At 50.9% G+C, this 19,882-nt stretch overlaps 1 protein-coding gene across 1 annotated transcript; it reads left to right on the forward strand.

Annotated features, from left to right (window-relative positions):
- Nucleotides 1–2,324: 2,324 nt before the first annotated feature.
- Nucleotides 2,325–18,414, forward strand: LOC138102563 (serine/threonine-protein kinase PAK 3-like). The gene is given in 13 exon segments (XM_069000278.1): nucleotides 2,325–2,329; nucleotides 3,807–3,931; nucleotides 3,934–4,056; nucleotides 4,978–5,015; nucleotides 5,453–5,602; nucleotides 8,113–8,247; nucleotides 8,525–8,869; nucleotides 13,578–13,690; nucleotides 14,356–14,473; nucleotides 15,291–15,390; nucleotides 15,825–16,021; nucleotides 17,670–17,807; nucleotides 18,242–18,414. Coding segments are annotated over 13 exon segments (1,716 nt in total). The 3' UTR covers nucleotides 18,371–18,414.
- Nucleotides 18,415–19,882: the final 1,468 nt, after the last annotated feature.

Consider the following 19,882-nt stretch of genomic DNA (forward strand, 5'->3'; position numbering starts at 1 on the left):
AAATATTACCCCTGCCTTTGAAGCACTGAGCTTGGAAAGTCATGGTTCATTGTTCTTGGTTGGTTTTTTTTTCCTTTGGGCAGCATCCATTTGTAACATCAGCCAAGCCTGCGTCCAGCCTGGCACCACTCATTATTTCAGTGAAGAGGTGGAAAGAGAAGAAAAGACTGTGACAATCACATCAGGACTATTTTCTCCATGACCAGCTTAGATGAGGATTGTAGAGTAGGATTGCAGAGTAGGATTGTAGAGAAGGATGGCAAATAATTAAAGTTTCTGAAACCTCAACTCATTTGGAAGATTTCCTTCCTTTTTACCCTGTGAATGAGCTCAACATTTCCTTCTCAATTGTCCGTTGTTCCTTAAAGGTGGAAAGTGACACTTATGGCTTCTTTGGTATGGTTTGTCAGTGGGGCAGGCTCTTCTTCATTCATCCTCTCCAGACCACACTGCCTTTGCAATACGGCACACTGGCCGGTTTTTGCCCAGCCATTGTGCTTGTAGTTGAGGCAGAACGGGCAATGGCATTTGCAGGCAAAAGCAGAGGAGGAGTTGTGCAGCCAAGACATCCTGTGCAGATGTAGGTGTTGAGCTGTGACTCGAGAGCACTGGGGTTCCTGCCACTTGGATTTGTATCCCTAAGTGCAATCTCTTTGGCTCGGGGAGAGTCTTGCTCAGCTGAGAAAGCAGAAAGCTCAGCGAGGGTGCTCTGAAAGGTCTCGTCTGAGGCAGAGCTGTCAGCGAGCGTGAGGTGAGAGCGGCCCGGCCTTGCCCAGGCCGGAGCCCCAGCAGAGCCCACGCAGAGCCCAGAGCAGCCTGAGGCTGGGCAGAGGCAGGCTGGCAGGAGGCCCTTGGAGCTGCAAGAGGCAGCAGCCTGGCACTGGGTGCCTCTTCCTGGGAGCGGGCACATGGTCCCATCTCAGAGCCAAAGCGGCAGCTGGCTGCTGCCGAGGGAAGCGTAGCCGTGCTGGGCACAGCGCAGACTGGTGCCATTGGCCGTCTGGAGGCGGCCCAGGAGGAGAGAAAGGCAAAAGGCAGCCGAGGGCGGGTGCCCCGGCTGAGGATTGCTACTCTTCTGCCGGCTGCCCTGGAAGTCCTGGGAAAGGTTAGCAGTGTGTGCAGCAGCCTGGGCACAGCGGGAGGGAGCCGGGCTGCTCCGCAGGCTCGAGCACGGGGCAGCGTCCTTCAGGCACGGCACTTCTGCCAGGGGCACCGAGGCCAACGGGAGGCAGCGACAGCTCGTCAGGTCAGATCTGCAGGAGCCAGTGCCTCACACAGCTCGGGGAGGAAGCGCCTGCAATCCTGCAGTTCTGCACTGAGTCAGAGCAAAGGTGTGGAATGCAGAGCGTTCTGCAGAAATATTCGGGGCCACCAGGCCAGCCTGCTTTGTGCTCTCCAGGGCACAGCAAGCAGTGCACCATGCAGCTCTGAGTTGCTGGCAGAGAGGTGTTAAAAAGGAACTCACTTTTGGATACAATTAAATGGTAACAAAGTCGTCGAAGCAAAGGAAAACTGCTTATGAGTAACGATTCCGTTGAGCCGGGTGTGTGCCTCCCTCCCCGAGAGCTCAACACACCCCCCCTCTAAGAAAATGGCTGCTTTTTAGACCCTTTCCCAGCCGGGACGGTCCCTGTCCCCTTTCCCAGTGGGTGGGTACTAAGAAACTTAGGTGCTCTCCTGACCACCTTTTTTTCTGTCCCCTCCCCTCTCATCCTACTTCCTTTTTAGTCAGGTCTTCAACCCTGCCCCTCTCCCAGCTCCCAGCAACACCCAGCAATTTAACTAGAACAGCTCCAAACCATAAATCCAACATACATCCAACAATTTTCATTCTTTGACCTAAACCCCTTTTGGCTGCAGCAAAATATTACTTCCTCTCTCAGAGGGAATCGGGGATGTGCCTGAGGCTTGTGCTTGAGTAGTGAACTGATTTGGAAGGGAGCAGAAGGCTTTCAGTAGGCAATTTGTGTTTTCTTTATTACTTTGGGAAAGAAAGATGCAATGTGGCTTCACGCAGCAAAAGCACTTGCAGGGTGCAGTGACGAAATGTTGTGTTCAATTCCCAGGGAAGGAAGGTGTAAATGACCATCAGAGGAGAATTTGAGGAATGGGTGTTACGGGTTCAGGAGGACGCCCATGCCCAGAGAACTGAAGACCCAGTTAGAATTGCAAAGCAAATGAATTTTAGTAGTCACGTTAGCAAGAAATACATACCGGCGCCTGGCTGCTGGAAAAGCCACCGAGCAGGAGAAGGAGATAGAGCATGGCTCCTGAGTGGGAGGGGCAGAAGGGCAGGACTCCTTCAGGGCATCCCCTGGATAAAAATGGCGTGCGTCATGTCGTCCTCTCCCCTCCACCCCAGGAGCACACCTTATATCTCCTCCTCAGGAGTGGCCAGTTTCAACATCATTTCGTCCAGGGCCAACTTACGAGATGAGGTCACATTGGCCCATGATCATACTCCATGCCAACAATGGCTCCATTATGTATTGTTTCTCCTTTCCCAGGATGAGTTCCACCAGGTGACCAATACCTAGTTTCATTTCTAGAAGTTAGTCCCGCTAACTAACAATACAGTCGTCTTCTGCATTATCTTGTCGATGTGCAACACTGCGGACCAAACATGTCAGGCCTCAGATCTGTCTCCTATCCCTGACACATGGGGATGTTCCCCAAATGACCACCAGAGACCCTCAGGACACCCCTACTCTCACATCAAGAACTTCTGACAAGTGGTTTAAATATGTCAAATAGTTTGAAGTCATGTTTAGCCTGTGAGTTTCAGCAAAGTAATGAGTGTGTCTTAGTTCCATGGGTACAAACTAGTAAGTGAGATTGCTGGGTGTGCACGTGTTAGGGAAGTGATTCCCCATGCACCCAGCGCTGAAATCAAGTGACGCCTCCTTTCTAACGCTGAGCTGGCAGCAGGGATGGATCCCTGCTTGGTAACCTTTCATTGTGGTCACTTATATTGAACAGTAAAAAAGGTTGAAATGAAATATTTCAAGCCGTTTCCCCCTGGTTTCCCTTTCCTGGGGGCCAAAGCTCTGTGCCCCAGGTGGCCTGGGTGTGTGCAGAGAAATGCAGCCCCCACAAAGCCCTTGGTTTTCCCACAAGTCATCATCACTCCTTCCCAGGTGCGCCCAGCTCTGGCAGGAGAGAGAGAGCCCACGGCGCAGTGGGCACCGTGCCCTCCCAGCCGGGGCTCTCTGGCACAGAGCAGCAGCAGCGCCAGCACCTTTCAACCCGCTCCTGGCCTTGGCTTCAGCCGGGAGCCAGAAGCCTCTGGAAATCAGCACTGCCAGTTGCATTCCCAGCTTGGAGCAGCTCCTGCGGGTGGGCAAATCCTGCCCGTTCGACTGCTTCCATAGAGGACGAAAGGCAGAGGCAGAGATGTACCTACAGAGGGGACCAGGGCGTGTCCAATAAAAGTGCAAATGTGTGGGGAGATTTGTTAGGAATTATTACAGCTGTTATGCAATTAGTGCCTTCTCTCCTGGATCTGTGCAATGCTTTGGGCCATTTTCTTGGTCTAGTTTCCTTTGCTTTGGTCCCATCTCAGTGTTCACTTGGGGTACAGGCTGCAGGTGCTTGGGGCACTCTTTGAGTACTCTTGGAGCCCTTGAACAACAGGGTTTGGCCCACGAGGGGAGTTTGTGCTGCTTTGTGACAGAGGAGAACTTCCCAGGCTATTGTGTGTTTGCTGCAGGGAAGCTTGGGTTGCTTAGCATCAATTCCCAGACCAACGCAGAGCAGCTGCTTTGTGATGTCAGGGCATGGTTGCCACGTTGTGGTGCTGTCATCAGAAGGTTGCCTTGGTGCACAGAAGGTCTCAGTGTCAGAGCAGCTCTTGGGCTTGCTCAGAGCAGGAGCATCCTCCTGGTTGAGGCCTTGTCAGGGGGCAGCTGCACTCTGACAGGAGCCTTGTTTTTTCTTGTGTTAGAGCACAGTCTGCAAACTTGCACAGCAGGGCTAAAATCATGGAGGCATTTGCTGCTGCAGTTTGCACTGTGTATGGCATTGGTTATTCTGCCTATTACCTGACTAACCTGACACGTGAGTAGAGGTTTTCCCTGGGTGTAACCCAACCTGGCTTGTGTAGGGCTTCCTGCTCTTTCTTAGTAACTGAGTTGATTTTGAAACAAAAAGACCATTAGGATGCCACTGCTTTGGTAAAGCTCCTGTCAACACGTTCAGCTCAAAAGAGGGTGTCTGTAGCCAGGGAGGTGCGGGCAGCATTTGCAAGGGAACGTGCAGGGGTTCCCTTCCCTCCACGGGAGAGTCTGTGGCAGCCGAGTCTGTCATTTCCTCAGGGGGCTGGGTCAAGCAGGACAACTTTGAAAAGGCAGCCTGGGAGGTGTTCTCAGAAGGCCTTCAAAGAACTCTGCAGTTCTGCCTGGAATTCAGGGAAAGCTTCTTTGTTTCTAAATTTTGTCATGAAAAGATTTGACTGTCTAACTCGACCCTTTAATGAGTGCTAAAATAGTGATTCTTTTTGCAATGAAGTGCAAACTCCCAAACAGTGAGTGTCTGCTCCTGAACCCCAGAGCTGCTCCTGGGCTGTTTCCCAGTCAAACTATGACATCTCAGGGGGGTTTGGGGGAAGGTTTTCTGGGCAACGGTTTTCAGTAACTTAATGGAATTAATGCATGCAACTTATTTTTTAAAAAAAGAACCTGAAGGAGAGGATAAAAAAGGCAGCTTTAGCTGTTGGGCAGAAGAGAAATATTGGGTGTTGAAGAACAATTTGCATTTTCTTGATCAAGTTTGTATTCATTTACTGGCAAAAGAGGCCAAAGCCTAGGCACAACCAAGAATATTGTCCTGCTCTCTTGCTGGCTGTGTGGAAGAACTGTGTCTGCTGGAGGGCTGTTGTGAAAAGAAAACCCTCTCTGTTTGGGTGGACTTGTTCTGCGGGATTAACCAGCACAGACGGTTTTTTCACAGCATCTGGTTCATTTTCCCTTCCCACTGCAGGTCACATGATCCGTGTATTCGTCAGTCCTGATCCTGAGGTGAGTGAGACAGGAACTTTTGATGTTCCTGGTGTTTAAGAACTGTGTAGAAATCTGTGAGCTTGGCCTGTGGCAGTAGAGTAAGGAGGCTGAGCTGGGTGGGCAGAAAGAAAATCCATGTTCATGTCTGCAGCAGCAATAGCAAAGGCATCGCTGTGTAATAGCTGCTTTTGCATTTCAGAGCTGTCGCAGAACTAAAAGCCCAGCTTTGCAGAGAGAACGTTGCTTGCTGAGAGTAGCCAGGCTGCAATATCTAATTCAGAGCAATATGCAGTACTGTTGAATTAGCCCATTTTACTTTAGTTGGAGGCACTTGGAATCCCATTGCTATGCAAGGTTATGATTTCTCCTTAGTAGAGCTGGTTGTAGAGCTGAATAGAGATAAGGTTAGAAATGACATGTAACTGCCTGTCCCTCACACTCCTGCCTGTCCACAGAGCCCAGAACCAACCTCAGGCTCTCCTCTGGCTCCCTCTGCTCCTGGAGAAGAGGTTGAAGAGGCTGAAGAGGCTGAAGAGGCTGAAGAGGAGAAAAATGTCCAGAACTCTCCAGCTGTGGTCAGTCATGAATCTGAACGTCGTGAGCCGGTAAGTGGCAGTTCTGGTTGGGGCTGTCTTTAGAGGAAATCAGAGCTGCAAGTTTCTGAGCGGCCAGCACTTGCTGGTGGTGGCCGAGGATGCTGAGTGCTGGAGTCCTGCCAGGACCTAGCGATTCCCCCCAGCCAGTGAGAGCTGGAACACGGCCTTTGAGCTGTCATGTTCAGGCCCCAGCTTGCTGGGATTCCAAGAGGGGCAAACGTGAATCATGAAGGCTCCCCTGTCGCCAGAGGAGGGAGCGCTCCAAAGACACCGCTCTCAGCCTTGCCAGACACGTGGGGGACACGGTGGCCTGGAGAGCCATGTCCCACTGCACAGGCTGGCCAAGTAGCTGCTGGCACAAAAGCTGTTGATGTGAGCACACAAGTGCTTTGGGGTGGTTTGTCCACATGAGCTTCTTGGGTGGGCTGAGCTGGGAGTATTTCAGAGACACACTGGGGATGGGGAGCTGCTGCTTGAAGTCAGGGACTTTGGTGCCTTGGTTGCCAGGTTGTTCTCTGGCCTCTTCAGGCAGAGCAGTGAGGAGCAGAGCTGACAGGGGCTCTGAGTGCGCCTGTGTTTTTGCTTTTGATAAGCTGCAAAGAGATGGTTGTGTTGTCCCCGGACCTGTGTGGGGCCACTCTTCTCCCGTGTGGCAAAAGAAGCAAAGTGCGCAGTTGGGAGCCCTTCTTCCGTGGCAGAAGCCAGAGGCTGCCATGTTTCTGCAGATACTTTCTGTTGTGAAGTCTGTTTTTAAAACTGCATTTGAAAACTGCATTGGAGCCTAGAGTGGGGGCAAAGATGTTGCTCTGAAGTAGGTGGCACTTTCATCTTTTTGTTTGTTGGTTTGTTGGTTTTCTAGGAGGAGACTCCCTGTCTTTTCTTTCTCGGCAAACAAAGGTGCTTTTACTCAACCTTTCCTGGACTTTTCTAGCACTGGACGAGATTCTGCTAGAATTTTAGCTTGCAAGCTGGCGGTTCTGGAAGTTGCAGTATTTTTGCATGAGAACACGTAGTTTGGGGCAAGGAGATTGGTGCAGAAGGAGCTGTTCTGGTGTCCGGCCAGCCAGCAGGGCCTTGCACATCACTCTCAGGTTAACAGCGCCCGTGCCTTTTGGCAGCCCAGGGGAGCAGAATGTGTTGTATTCCAGGTATGGGAATTCAGCAGGAAATCCACACCCTTGCATTCCAGCTGGTCCTCTGAGGTCAGAGGGTCTGGGAGGGGCTCAGCTTCATTTCTGAAGTGCAGCCACTTTAACATCATCAGTCTGGTTGAGTCCAAGAGAAGAACTTGCCCCAGTACAGATGCACAAAGAGTGCAGTTCCCAGTGCAGTGCCCTGGGTCTGATCGCATTCTATAAGGCCCTTCCTGCTCCAGGTTCCCCAAGAGTGTGGTTTATTGAAGCAACAGGAGAGCAAGTTCAGGATTGCTGCTGATCAGGGCACTGGCTACCAAGTGTTGATGTGTGTAGTGAGGGAAAGCATAGCATAGGAAAAGAGAGATGATAACAGTGAGATCGATCTGTCTATCTATCTATCTATCTATCTATCTATTGATCTATCTATCGATCTGTTTATCTAAATGAAACTTCCTGGCTCTGCTCCAAGGCAATTGGAGGTGCAAAGCTCACCTAAAGACATCCTTTCAGGAGAGGAGGAGAGACATGTTCCATCAAGCGATCCCGAGCAGGCAGAGATGTTTCCCCCTCCAGAGATGGTTGTTTTTTCCCCTCAGAGGTGTTTTCCTCCCCCTGTTTATCCGTGAAAGTTTGGTCTGTCCTATGGGTGTGGAGCAATCCCATCCTCTAGGTGGGGTTTGGTGACTCTGGTCAAACATGCATTACAGGACACATGGTTTCCTTCACTGGCATCCTGAGGGGTGTCTAAGTTAATTTGTTAATTGGGCCTTCTGAGGGTCTCTGTTACTGCCGGTCAGAATTCTCAGTTGACAAAAGAGGGAGGACAAGAAACACCTTGGTTCCCCTCCATATACTGAGGTGGCCATAGAGGCCCTCTGACCTCCATTGGAGGCTCTTTGTTCGCATCCTCATCTCCTGAATAATCCAGGATTTGTAACAAGAGTGTAGATGTCAGAAAGGCAGGAATGGCAGTGCAGGCCTGAAGAGAACATGAACTCCAGAAGTGTCTCTCACAAGGAGCAAGCTCCCACAGGAAGCCACCTGCAGAGCCAGGGTGGGGCTGTGGCACAGGGCTGGGTGTCAGTCACTTCTGAAAGACAAGCAGGACACGGCAGAAGAGGAGCGAGGTCCTCAGCAGAGCCTTGAGAAATGCCCCACGTTCCCTGTCAGATGCCTAAGAGTCTGTTGGAGCTTCAGTCCCAGATGGAGCCTGACTGTAGTGCCAGTGTCACTTTGGAATCTGTGCCTCCCCGTGGGCAGAGAAGGACCCGGGAGAGCAGCAGCACATTGCTTTGGGAATGTGCGAGCCCATCAGTCTCTGAGTCCTGCCCCACAAATATTTTATGGGAAGTTGAAAGCCATCTTCTCTTGCTTTCTGCGCAGCTCCTTCTAGAGAAAGAGCATGAGCAGATTGCTCTATCAGAGATGCCTTGCCAGACTCGGCGAGAGCTGTTCCCAGCCCGAGAGCAGCTGCAGCAGCTCAGGCAGCAGGTGGAAGAGGCACAAGAGAATGGCCAGGTGAGCCTGCCTAGCCAGGTGACAGAGTGAAGGGCAGGAACAGGGACATAAAACGGAGCTCTTGGGACTGAGGAGGCCAGGAGTCCCACAGGCACTGAAAGCACAGAGCCTTGTCATCTGCAGAGACCAGTGCTGGGATGGGAGGGTTCCAATGGAAGCAGAGCTGGGTGGGGAAGCAGAAGGGAGGGGCTGAATGAATGTGATTTTGAGGCTGAAAGAGGAAAAAGCTGAGCCTGATGGCAGCTGCCAGTCACTTGCTCTGCATTTGTGTGTACAGAACATCAAGGCAGAGCCACAAGCAGAGCTGCCCGAAGCCAAGAGTGACATCAAGGCAGCAAAGAGGAGGAGCAAGGAGGACATCAGAAGCATCCAAGAGGAGAAGAATCTCCATCAGCACAGGAGCGATCTACAAGAGCAGGTGAGTGTAAGAGCTGAAGCCACTCCACTTGTGAGACATCCTCTCTCTGCTTCTTTGCAGAACATCGACAAAGAGCTGCAGGCAGAGCTGCAGGAAACTGAGGCTAGGATCAAGGCAAGGGAGAAGAGGCTGGATGAAGGACTGAAAATCATCCGAGAGGAAATTAATCTTCTACTCCAAAAGCATGAGGCTCTAGAAAAGCGAGTGAGTGAAACAGAGAGAGCCGCTGCAGTCACCAAACTGGTGGTTTCTGCCCTTCTTGCTTTTCCTCTGCAGAGCAGCAGGCGGGTGGGGTGATGTCTCTGAGTGCCATCCTGCTGTGGTCTCTATCACAGCCACTCTGAAGGACACGTCCTGGGCTGCTGAATCTCAGCTGCTGCCCTGGACAGTGCGACTAGTCCTTTGGCCTTTTGGCCAGCAGTCATCCAAATGGATTCCTGCTGGCCTGTTCCTGCTCTCCTTGTTTCTTGAGGTGTTTTTGCAGGTCAGCTTGGTGACCCTGATGGATCTTGAAACAAGCTGTCTGTATCCCTTGTGAACCTGTTCTTTCCCTTTCCTCACAGTCGCTGACCCACGGCTGACAGGGATAAGCTGTAGTGTCTGACTGCTTTGTTGTGTTTGACTTGAGGTGGAAGTGTTGACATCTCACCTGGCAGCCTGCAAAGACTTCCAGCAAGTGATTGGCCACAAAGAGCCCCAAGGCTGGCGTGGGGCACAGGAACTGTCCCAGCTGGACCTGCTGCAGCTTGAGCCCGTCCCGAAGATGGTGGAGGAAAAGAGGACTCCATGGGAGGAGGTAGAACATTAGAACAAGGAGATGCAAGTGTGTCCATAGCCCTTGGAGGGGGAAAAGAGTGCTTGGGAGGAAGTGGAATAGTCATTGCAGCAGTCATCCTTCAGAAAATCCATGAGAATGTTACAGGAATCTGGCCATGAACTCAAGTAAAATCAGCCTTTGGTTTTGACCCATCCGGTTTGAGAAGTGGACATGCAAAAAAATCCATTTTAAGAGCCCTGCATGTGGCTGACAGCATCTTCCTCTGGGCCTGCATTTGAAATGGGATCCCAGGGCAATCTCTGCGAGCCAGACTTTCTGACACAACCTCATTTCTTGTCTCAGATCTACACAGGCTCTCGCATGGAACCTGCTCCTGCAGCAGCAGCAGCAGCAGCATTGTCTAAAGGAGCCTTTGCACCCCAGCCTGAGAAGTGGAGCCCGGGCAGTTTGCTCAGCTCCAACAGCGACACAGCTTCTTCCCATCAACAGGAGATGGAGGATGACCTCCTGGAGCTACTGAGTACGTCTTGTGTATTTCTTGTGTGAGGGACAGTGTATTGTGTGCATGTGTCAGCATAGCTGTGCCAAATGTTGCTCCGCAGTTTGGTGTCACAGGGACATTTAGGACTCCTCACAGGAAGTGCTGTGCTCCGAGGCAGCGAGGGAGTGCTCTGGGTGTTCCTGCTGCCTCTGAGCACAGCTCAGACTGCCTTGGCTTTGCCTGAGCTTCCCTCTCTGCTGAAGGCAGAAGCAGGGATTGTTCCTGCATCAGCTGTGACCTAGCAAATGATCTAGGCAAGTCCTCTGTGCTAGTGGCCAAACTGAACGGAATATTTGGCTTCCTAAATTCTCCTTAGACTCCTGATTTCTCAGCATTCATCAGAGCAAAAGACCTTCGCAGAAATTGTTTGGTTTTGGGGTTTTGTCTTTTGGTGGGTTTGTAAGGATTTTGGTTGGTGGTTTGTTGTTTTGGGGTTTTTTTGTGTTTGGTTTGGTTTGAGCCTTTTTTTTTTTTTTTTGGTGAAGTTGTTTTTTCTCCATCCTGAAGGAGCTCTTCTTCCTCATGTGTCTTATTGGTGTAATTTTGATGACTGTTACTATTACCACTACTACATCTACAGTTGGTTTTTATGACAATGCAACATTTTTGCCAATGACCACTTCTTTGAAAAAACATCAAGTGACAGCACAAATTGAGAGCAAGAGGTGTTTTCCACATGTCCCCAAAGAAAAAGCAGATACTTTATAACAATCCCTATTTAATATCCTAGTTTCATGCTTATAAGGATGTGTCCAAGAGACACATTGATGTGGCGTGGTCAGGTAAAACTGCACTGCAGGCATTTCTCAGGAGTGAGCCTCCAGCCCATCCACTGTCTATCCCTCAGATCCGTGGCACTTTTTCATCCCTGATTCCCAATCATTCCCGTGACTGTTAGAATGCCACCCGTTGGCCCAAGCCCTGCACAGCTCACTCTCTAGGAAAACACATGAAGCCCTTTGTGATTCTGCAGCACAGCCCATTGAATCTGCTTCCTGCCCATAACAGCTGCCAGTGCTGTGCTCTCAGGTAAGACCTGGGGGGGGCTGAGAACAGAGCCCAGTTGACTCTGTGTCTACCATCACCTGTTGGGACAAGAAGGGCATTGATGTGCACCTCGGTGTGTCTGATCTCAAAGCCAATCCTCTTGTGTCCTGAAAGGGGGCAAGAGCTTGGAACAGGGCTCGGTCTGGCTGTGGCTTCTTCCCAGTGCTTGTCAGTGCTCATCCTTGGGCCTTCCCAGCCCTGCTGTGGTACCTGCCCTGCCCCTGACGGCCGCTGCGACTGCAGAGGCTGGAGCCTTCCTCAGCTGAGAGAGTCCTGCTGCTGCCCGGCCGCTGCAGCACGGAGCTGCCGGGAGGCAGCAGCCCCTCGTCTGGGCCGGCTTCTGCATGGCACGGCCTGGACTCACGAGAGGCTCAGCATCTCCTCTGGGCAGCTGTCCGTGCCACGCCGGCGCCCGAGGAGCACTGCTGTCCTTGCTGCCCGTGGCCGCTGTGCCGAGCTGGGAAGGCGGGGACGTGTGCGGAGCTGAGAGGGCGAGTCCAATGCCAGCGACTGATCCGCGCAGTCAGGGGGAAGACAAGCAGTGTGGTTCTTCACATGGGACACGGGCAAGGGCATCTTTGAACTCAGCCTGCCCATAACGGCTGAGCATCCTGATGCGGAAAGCCCCGTTGGTATTGGTCACAACGTGAGCTGCTCTGGTTTACAAAAAGAAAGGCATTCTTTTGGCAAGATGCCCTCCTCTCCTGCGAATGCATCTCTCTGTGCTTTGTTTCCTCTCAAGAGATCTCTTCAGAGGACTGTAGAAAATCAGTCTCAGTGCTGGCCATCTGTGCTGCAGAGCTGCCTGGCTTGTTGCTGTTGCTGTTGTGGTTCTTGTCGCTGTTGTTGTTGTTACCCAGATGACCACAAAAGGCTCAGAGCCCCAGAGAGTGGGGCTGCCTTTTGTATCTCCTGGAAGGTGGCATGTCTGCTTTCAAGTGAGCATCTTGCACTTTGTTTCCCTCAGGGAAAATGGTGAGCATGGAAAATCCGGTGATGAAATACACTGAACTGGAAAATATCGGCAGCGGGTGAGTCCAACCACAGTTTCTTCTACAAAACCATGGGCCAGCTGTTCTGCTGGTGGAATATCTATCAAGTGTCAAGTCAGGCAAGCTGCAAACATGTTCAGACACTGGGCTTAGATTGGCCCATCTCTCAGTGCTGGTCAGAATTTGTAAGTGTGGTCAGAAGGCATTGTCAAAGACATCTCCACGCTGCCACGGTCTTGCCTGCAGCAAGGAACAGGAGCTGGAAGATCTCCTGTCTCTCAAGTGTGGGACAGCTGTGTGTTAATTTCCTTAGCATTTTTGTATGTCTCAAAATCATCCGGCCACACTAATGAAAGGAGAATCTTGCTTGCCTGAAAGAGCAGCCTAGCCCCTGGTAGCTGTCAGATAACAGTTCTCAGGAACAGTTCTTTCCAAGAGGTTGCTGAAGGAAATACTCGGTGGTCAGGATTAGAACCACACAGTTTAGAAACGGAAACTCAAGATGAAAGAATAAGCTCTCTTTTTGAGCTGAGGCACTAAAGCCCAAAGCTTCAGGAACAGGCCCAGTGCCCATGCACTGGAGAGGAAAATGCATCATGTGCCCTCTGGCAGAGCCCTCATGCCTCCTGCAGGTTTTAGGCACTTAGAGCAGAGATCTCCTGTCCGGGCTGGCTTTCACGCCAAGATCTAAACAGCTTCTCCTTTCTTTGCTGCTGTTTTGTTTCTAGGGGTTTCGGAGAAGTTTGCAGAGCATTCGACAATGCCACAGGAGGAGAGGTAAATGTCAACAGTCCCTGCAGATTCTGCAGCTCTTGAGGGCTTTCCCCTCTGGTGTGAGTTGTGGCTGGAGCTTTGGGTCACCGGGAGAGCTGTGCTGCAAAGGCACAAGAAGCACAGACTGGTGCCAGCCTGCAAAATACATTTGGGACAGTCGTTGTCCTTCTCAGCTGCCAGAAGGAAGGCAAAGAGAGCAGTGGTTCCTTTTGGAGAAGGAAATGCTCACTCACTCTCAGTGGCTAAAACAAAGGTGGTGCCTTAGAGCATCTCACTGCTTTCTTGTGGCTACAGCTTCAGAGTCCTGAATTCTCATTTCTGGCTGCCAGCAAATACATCTGAACCTTACTGGTAGTTCCTTAGCAACCTGCAGTGCTGCACTTGGGAACTGCACGTAGGGAGGGATCTGCAAGGCGTCCCTAAGAGCCCTAAGCCCTGCTTATAGCCCAGGATGTATCCATAGAGTAGCAAGGCTTGGATTACTTCTCTGGATCCCAGGCAGAGCAGCAGAGAGTGTGGGCAGAGCTTTGTGGGTGATAGTTGAGACACCATTGTTACCAAGTGGACAAGGCAAAACGTCAGTGGCCATGTGTCCTGTTTCTGGCCCACAAGGGAGCGGAGAAATGGGCTGTTGGAATGTCAGTTCCTAATTACTCCAGTGTCTAATCACAAGGCACTTTGGCACAGCTCAGCTGTGTCATTCCAAAATCACTCGCTCCATGTGTGTTGTGGTCTCGTGCCACCAACTTCTCAAGGTACTGATTGTCATTGTCATTTTAGGTGGCCATAAAGAAAAGTAGTCTGCAAGGACTGAGGAGGAAGGAAGTAACTGTCAATGAACTCATGATCATGAAGATGAATAGGAATCCCAACCTGGTCAACTATTTAGACAGGTGAGTGGTCGTGGTCTTATCCCATGAATGTTTGTTTACCTACTGCAAGCATGAGAGGTCAAAAACCAACTTTGGTCTGTGGCAGAAAATAGAGCTGTTAATTACTGATCAATTATTATTTCTCTTCTCATCTCCAATGGATGGGAAGAGAGTGCATTTTGTCTGCATTAGTCTTCCCTGGCACACATCGTTTGACAATTCTTCAAAAGCCTGCACCAGTGCTATCTTACTAAGTCAATACCCTCTAAGTTCACTGCCACCACGTTGTCTTGGGGCTTGATTTTTCTCAAGAGTCTTAAATGCTGATGAACCATCCGAGAGAGGATTTCCCTTGGACTGCAGCCCCTCTTTTCCATTGCTGTGCATGCCAGGAAGACTAGATGCTTTTTTTCCATAAACACCATGTGTGACAGCTTTTTATCTGGGCTGTTAGTAAACTGTGTTTTTCACTTGCTGGCCATCTAAGACATCTCCTTTTTCACAGCTGTGCCTTTCTCCTTGACACAGCACAGACCGCAATCACTGCACAGCCTAGAGGGAACGTCTATTCCTTTGAGTCTGTCCTCGTTTCAAAGGGACCTGGAAACAAGAATCAATCGTTGTCTTTTCCAAACAGTGGCGTAGCCATGCACATTCATCTCCATGGCCTCATTTCCTTCTTTCAGCTACCTTGTGGATGATGAAGTCTGGCTGGTGATGGAGTACATGGATGGAGGCACTCTGACTGATGCCATCTATGAGATGTACATATCTGAAGATGAGATGGCAGCCGTCAGTCGGGAGGTCAGGGATCCCACCTGTGCTTCCGAGGGCTTGGGCAGGATTGTCTGGGAAACAGGGGCTGAGAACTGGAGGGATTCCATGTGCCAAACTTTGCTTCTGTGTGGCTGCTATGCTATGGGGAAGCGGGGGAACTGCGTGGCAGTGTGCCTGCACTCCCTGTACTCTGTTCTTGTACTCTTATCTCCTGCTGTTGCATTCTCACTCTGTCTCTTGTATTTGTAGTTGCTGTTCTCCACCTTGCCTCTCTGAATGCTTGCCTGGAGCCTGTCTGCACGGCATTCCTTGCCTGTAAAAGCAAAGGTGCTGGTAGCAGAATTGGAAACTAATGGTAAAAGGGACTCATTTCTCAGAGTCCTCAGCTGAAAAGGGTAATAGTGCACCCAAAATGCTGTTTGCTTCTGAAAGGCGACTCATGTGATACTTCCAAGTCTGTGCTGAGGCCAGCAAGAAAACCTTTGCCATGCAGCCTCCCACCCAAAAGTGAGCCGCTTCACAGCAAAGGGAGGGACTCTTTCTTTCTTGGCAAAGCCTTGCTTGTCCTCTGGATGAAGAAAGCACATCCACTGCAGCAGCAGTCATTCTGGCTGCTTTGCAGAGGACAGTCTAGAACAGCAATTCCCGTTGGCTCTCTCAAAAGCTGACGTGCCTTCCCTTAGAAAGGTAGTGTTGGAGCAGCAAGCTCTTCCTCTCAATGGCTCTGTGTTCTGCCATTGCACTCTATTCCCCTGGAAAGGGAATCTTTTAGAGCTGTTTCCTTTCTTGTGGGCTCAAATCACACCACTCATTTTTATCCTCCTGTCTCTGTTTTCTCTCTCAGTGCCTGCAAGGACTGGATTTTCTTCACTCAAACCATGTCATCCATCGAGATGTGAAGAGCAGCAACATCCTTCTCAGAACTGACGGCTCTGTCAAGCTGGGTTGGTATATTCTTGGCCAGGCAGAGCGTTCCAGGCATGTGGGGTTTGGGGCTGCTTTTGAGTGACTGCCAGTTCCCCCAAAGTGGTGCTGCTGGCAGTGCAGGGACCCCTGCAGCGAGCTGAAGGCACAGTTGCAACGTGCACAGAGGTATGGCGAGGAAAAAGCCGTCCAGAGTGGCACTGGTTTGGGTCTGTGTGTGTCCCTTCCAGAGGGAGGGAGCTACAATCTAAAGGTTCCAGGGAATAAAAGCCACTTCTGGGGGCAGGATTAAAAAATTTAAAAAGCAGCCACTTCCGTGTTTCCTTGGCTAAAGTCCTGAGGAAACAGAGCAGGGACGGATTTCCAGGAGATTCAACAGCGCTTTCTCAGACTTACAGTGGGGAGTTCTTTTGCTTGGTTTCCTAATTGTACAGAACTTTTTTGTTCTCCTCAGCTGATTTTGGCCTCTCTGCTCAGCTCACCCCTGAGCAGAATCTAAGGAGCTCAGTGGTCGGGACGCCTTGGTGGATGGCGCCTGAGGTTGTGCTAGGTCAACCATATGGCCCCAAAGTGGACATATGGTCTCTTGGAATTGTGGGATTCGAAATGGTGGAACGAGAAGCTCCTCACTGGAATGAAAGTCCTACCTCGGTAAGGAGCAAATACTCACTGATCCCTCTGTCTTTTTCACCTATCCTGTGTTCTGTCCTCCATCAGACAAAATCCCATTGCCGTCTGCTGGCACTGCTTCCACCAAGGTCCCCTTCTAAAAATGGCCCTGCAGCACATCAGCATCTGCTGTAGTTTTGGTTGCATCGGTGGGGGAACTCAGGCCCTACCACATGCAAACACTCTCCATTCTCAGGCAACACTTTCCTTTGGGTTTTAAGTTGTTCCAGCTCGTCTGTCTGTGTAGATGTCTCTAATAACACAAAACACACATCTCAGAGCTGGTGTTACATTTCCAGAAAAGAAGGAAAGAAACCCAAACCAACAAAGTTTCTAAAACAGTGGTTTTCTAGAGAAGAACTGCACTCCCTGTACGGTTTCTTGGCACTTGCCTAAAACCTGGGCATGAGGGTGTAAAGGCCACATAGTGTCTTCTGCTTCTTGTGCAGTGTTGCTGAAACACTTAGTGACCATATTTCTGTCATAGCCCAAGCCACGTTCTCCACGTGACCAAGCTGCAGCCTGGTGACACGGAGAGCCTGCCAAAACCTCCCATTTGTTACCTGGCACTTTCTGGGATGGGCACATCTTTAATGCATTGACTTGAGTATCCAGAAAAGCAGAGGGCTACCATAGGGATAGCATTTCTCCTTCTGCTGATTTGACCACGAAAAGTTTTTCTTTTGCCACATCAGAGAAGCTGGAACTTGCAGACTGCTGCGAGACAGAGCTGCAGGTGGCTCCTGTGTGCCCAAACAGGCATTTTCATCCCAATACGTTTCTGCATGCATCTTAACGTGTCTGTGTTGAATGCGAGGTTCCAAATGTTTCTTTCCTTACCTGAGCAATAACTCCCTTTTCTATAATAATACTTGAAAACAGTTAGAGCAAAGTCCCTCTTCCAAACTGCCTGTCAAGCTGGTGGGAATCTTCAGAGAAGCAAAACGTGCTTTTGCTGATGTAGTTGCCCCTAACTAGGTCAGCCAATCAAATCAGCTGCCGAGGCAAGCTCCGCTGGATGCTGGAAAAGCTGTGGCTGCTTTGGGGTTTGGGTTTTTTGTTGGTATAGGAAAGTCATCTCTGCCTCTCTGCCAAGGCAGAAATTGCCACTGCAGAGTTGAGCTTAAACAAGGGGCTCTGGGAGAGCATTTACAGACTTGAAACTGATGCCTGGAGTGGCTACCTAAAACCAGAGACTAGACAAGAATAAGAGAATCAAAATAGGTATTTATTTGAACGGCCTTCAAAGATACAGCCTGGGCAGTCAAAAGGCTACATCCAAGATGGACCCTGGGTCATGAGTTCTTCACAGTTTTGTAAGCTTGGTCCATTTCCATAGCAGGGTTAATTCTCCAATTATGAGCCCAGTAATGATGTAATTAGCCCAAGTTTGCCCCTCTTCAGAGGCTTTGAGTTCACACATTTTGGGCCCTGGGACAATCGGAGTGTCCTTGGAGAGCAAACCTAGAGAGGCTTTGTTATGTCTAACTAGCACGAGAGAACAGTAGCTAACAGGCCACACAAAACTTCCGAGCTACACACTAGGCAGTACAGGACTTGAAAAATAGAAAAGTTAAAACCTAAGGCATCAAAAGAAGCAGGTGGAGTCTTGTGTTTCCTTTTTCTCCAGGCTGAACTCCTGATAGCCACAGGAGGGACCCCACAGCTGCGGCAGCCCAACCTGTTCTCGGCTTCTCTGCGTCACTTCCTGAACTGCTGCCTGCAGACAAACGAGGAGCGGCGCTGGTCTGCCAAGGAGCTCCTGCAGGTAAAATGCAAAGGGGCTGCAGGTCAAACAGTGTCCGAGGATGGGCTCCTCCTCCACTGAAGCCCAAGGCATCAGATGAGCCCCCTTCCTCCTCATCTCCACTCTTGGTGCTTTCCAAATGAAAATGGTGAGGAATCCTGGGCTGGGCTGGCAGGGACCTGTAAAGGCCATCTGATCCATGTGGTGTGCAATGAGCAGGGATATCTTGAAAGAGATCAGGCTGCTCAGAGCCCCTTCCCACCTGACCTGGAATGTTTCCAGGGAAGGGACACTTACCAGCTCTCAGGACAACCTGTGCCACTGTTGCACTATGCTCCTTAGACCTACTCAGAGTAAATCCCCTTTTCATTTAAAAATATTACCCCTGCCTTTGAAGCACTGAGCTTGGAAAGTCATGGTTCATTGTTCTTGGTTGGTTTTTTTCCTTTGGGCAGCATCCATTTGTAACATCAGCCAAGCCTGCATCCAGCCTGGTGCCACTGATCCAGTCACTGAAGAAGTGGAAGGAGGAGGAGAAAAGATTGCAGTGGCAATCCATCCATTCAGGACTATTTTCTCCATGACCAGCTTAGATGAGGATTGTAGAGTAGGATTGTAGAGTAGGATTGCAGAGTAGGATTGCAGAGTAGGATTGTAGAGTAGGATTCTAAATAAATAAAGTTTCTGAAACCCCAACTCATCTGTAAGATTCCTTTCTTTCTCACCTTGTGATTTAGCTCAACTTTTCCTTCTCAATTGTCCGTTGTTTCTTAAAGGTGGAAAGAGACACTTATGGCTTCTTTGGTATGGTTTGTCAGTGGGGCAGGCTCTTCTTCATTCATCCTCTCCAGACCACACTGCCTTTGCAATACGGCACACTGGCCGGTTTTTGTCCAGCCATTGTGCTTGTAGTTGAGGCAGAAAGGGCAATGGCATTTGCAGGCAAAAGCAGAGGAGGAGTTGTGCAGCCAAGACATCCTGTGCAGATGTAGGTGTTGAGCTGTGACTCGAGAGCACTGGGGTTCCTGCCACTTGGATTTGTATCCCTAAGTGCAATCTCTTTGGCTCAGGGAGAGTCTTGCTCAGCTGAGAAAGCAGAAAGCTCAGCGAGGGTGCTCTGAAAGGTCTCGTCTGAGGCAGAGCTGTCAGCGAGCGTGAGGTGAGAGCGGCCCGGCCTTGCCCAGGCTGGAGCCCCAGCAGAGCCCACGCAGAGCCCAGAGCAGCCTGAGGCTGGGCAGAGGCAGGCTGGCAGGAGGCCCTTGGAGCTGCAAGAGGCAGCAGCCTGGCACTGGGTGCCTCTTCCTGGGAGCGGGCACATGGTCCCATCTCAGAGCCAAAGCGGCAGCTGGCTGCTGCCGAGGGAAGCGTAGCCGTGCTGGGCACAGCGCAGACTGGTGCCATTGGCCGTCTGGAGGCGGCCCAGGAGGAGAGAAAGGCAAAAGGCAGCCGAGGGCTGGTGCCCCGGCTGAGGATTGCTACTCTTCTGCCGGCTGCCCTGGAAGTCCTGGGAAAGGTTAGCAGTGTGTGCAGCAGCCTGGGCACAGCGGGAGGGAGCCGGGCTGCTCCGCAGGCTCGAGCACGGGGCAGCGTCCTTCAGGCACGGCACTTCTGCCAGGGGCACTGAGGCCAACGGGAGGCAGCGACAGCTCGTCAGGTCAGATCTGCAGGAGCCAGTGCCTCACACAGCTCGGGGAGGAAGCGCCTGCAATCCTGCAGTTCTGCACTGAGTCAGAGCAAAGGTGTGGAATGCAGAGCGTTCTGCAGAAATATTCGGGACCACCAGGCCAGCCTGCTTTGTGCTCTCCAGGGCACAGCAAGCAGTGCACCATGCAGCTCTGAGTTGCTGGCAGAGAGATGTTAAAAAGGAACTCACTTTTGGATACAATTAAATGGTAACAAAGTCATCGAAGCAAAGGAAAACTGCTTATGAGTAACGATTCCGTTGAGCCGGGTGTGTGCCTCCCTCCCCGAGAGCTCAACACACCCCCCCTCTAAGAAAATGGCTGCTTTTTAGACCCTTTCCCAGCCGGGACGGTCCCTGTCCCCTTTCCCAATGGGTGGGTACTAAGAAACTTAGGTGCTCTCCTGACCACCTT

The sequence above is a fragment of the Aphelocoma coerulescens genome, unplaced genomic scaffold (assembly GCF_041296385.1).
Source record: "Aphelocoma coerulescens isolate FSJ_1873_10779 unplaced genomic scaffold, UR_Acoe_1.0 HiC_scaffold_87, whole genome shotgun sequence".
In the NCBI taxonomy this organism is placed as follows: Eukaryota; Metazoa; Chordata; class Aves; order Passeriformes; family Corvidae; genus Aphelocoma; species Aphelocoma coerulescens.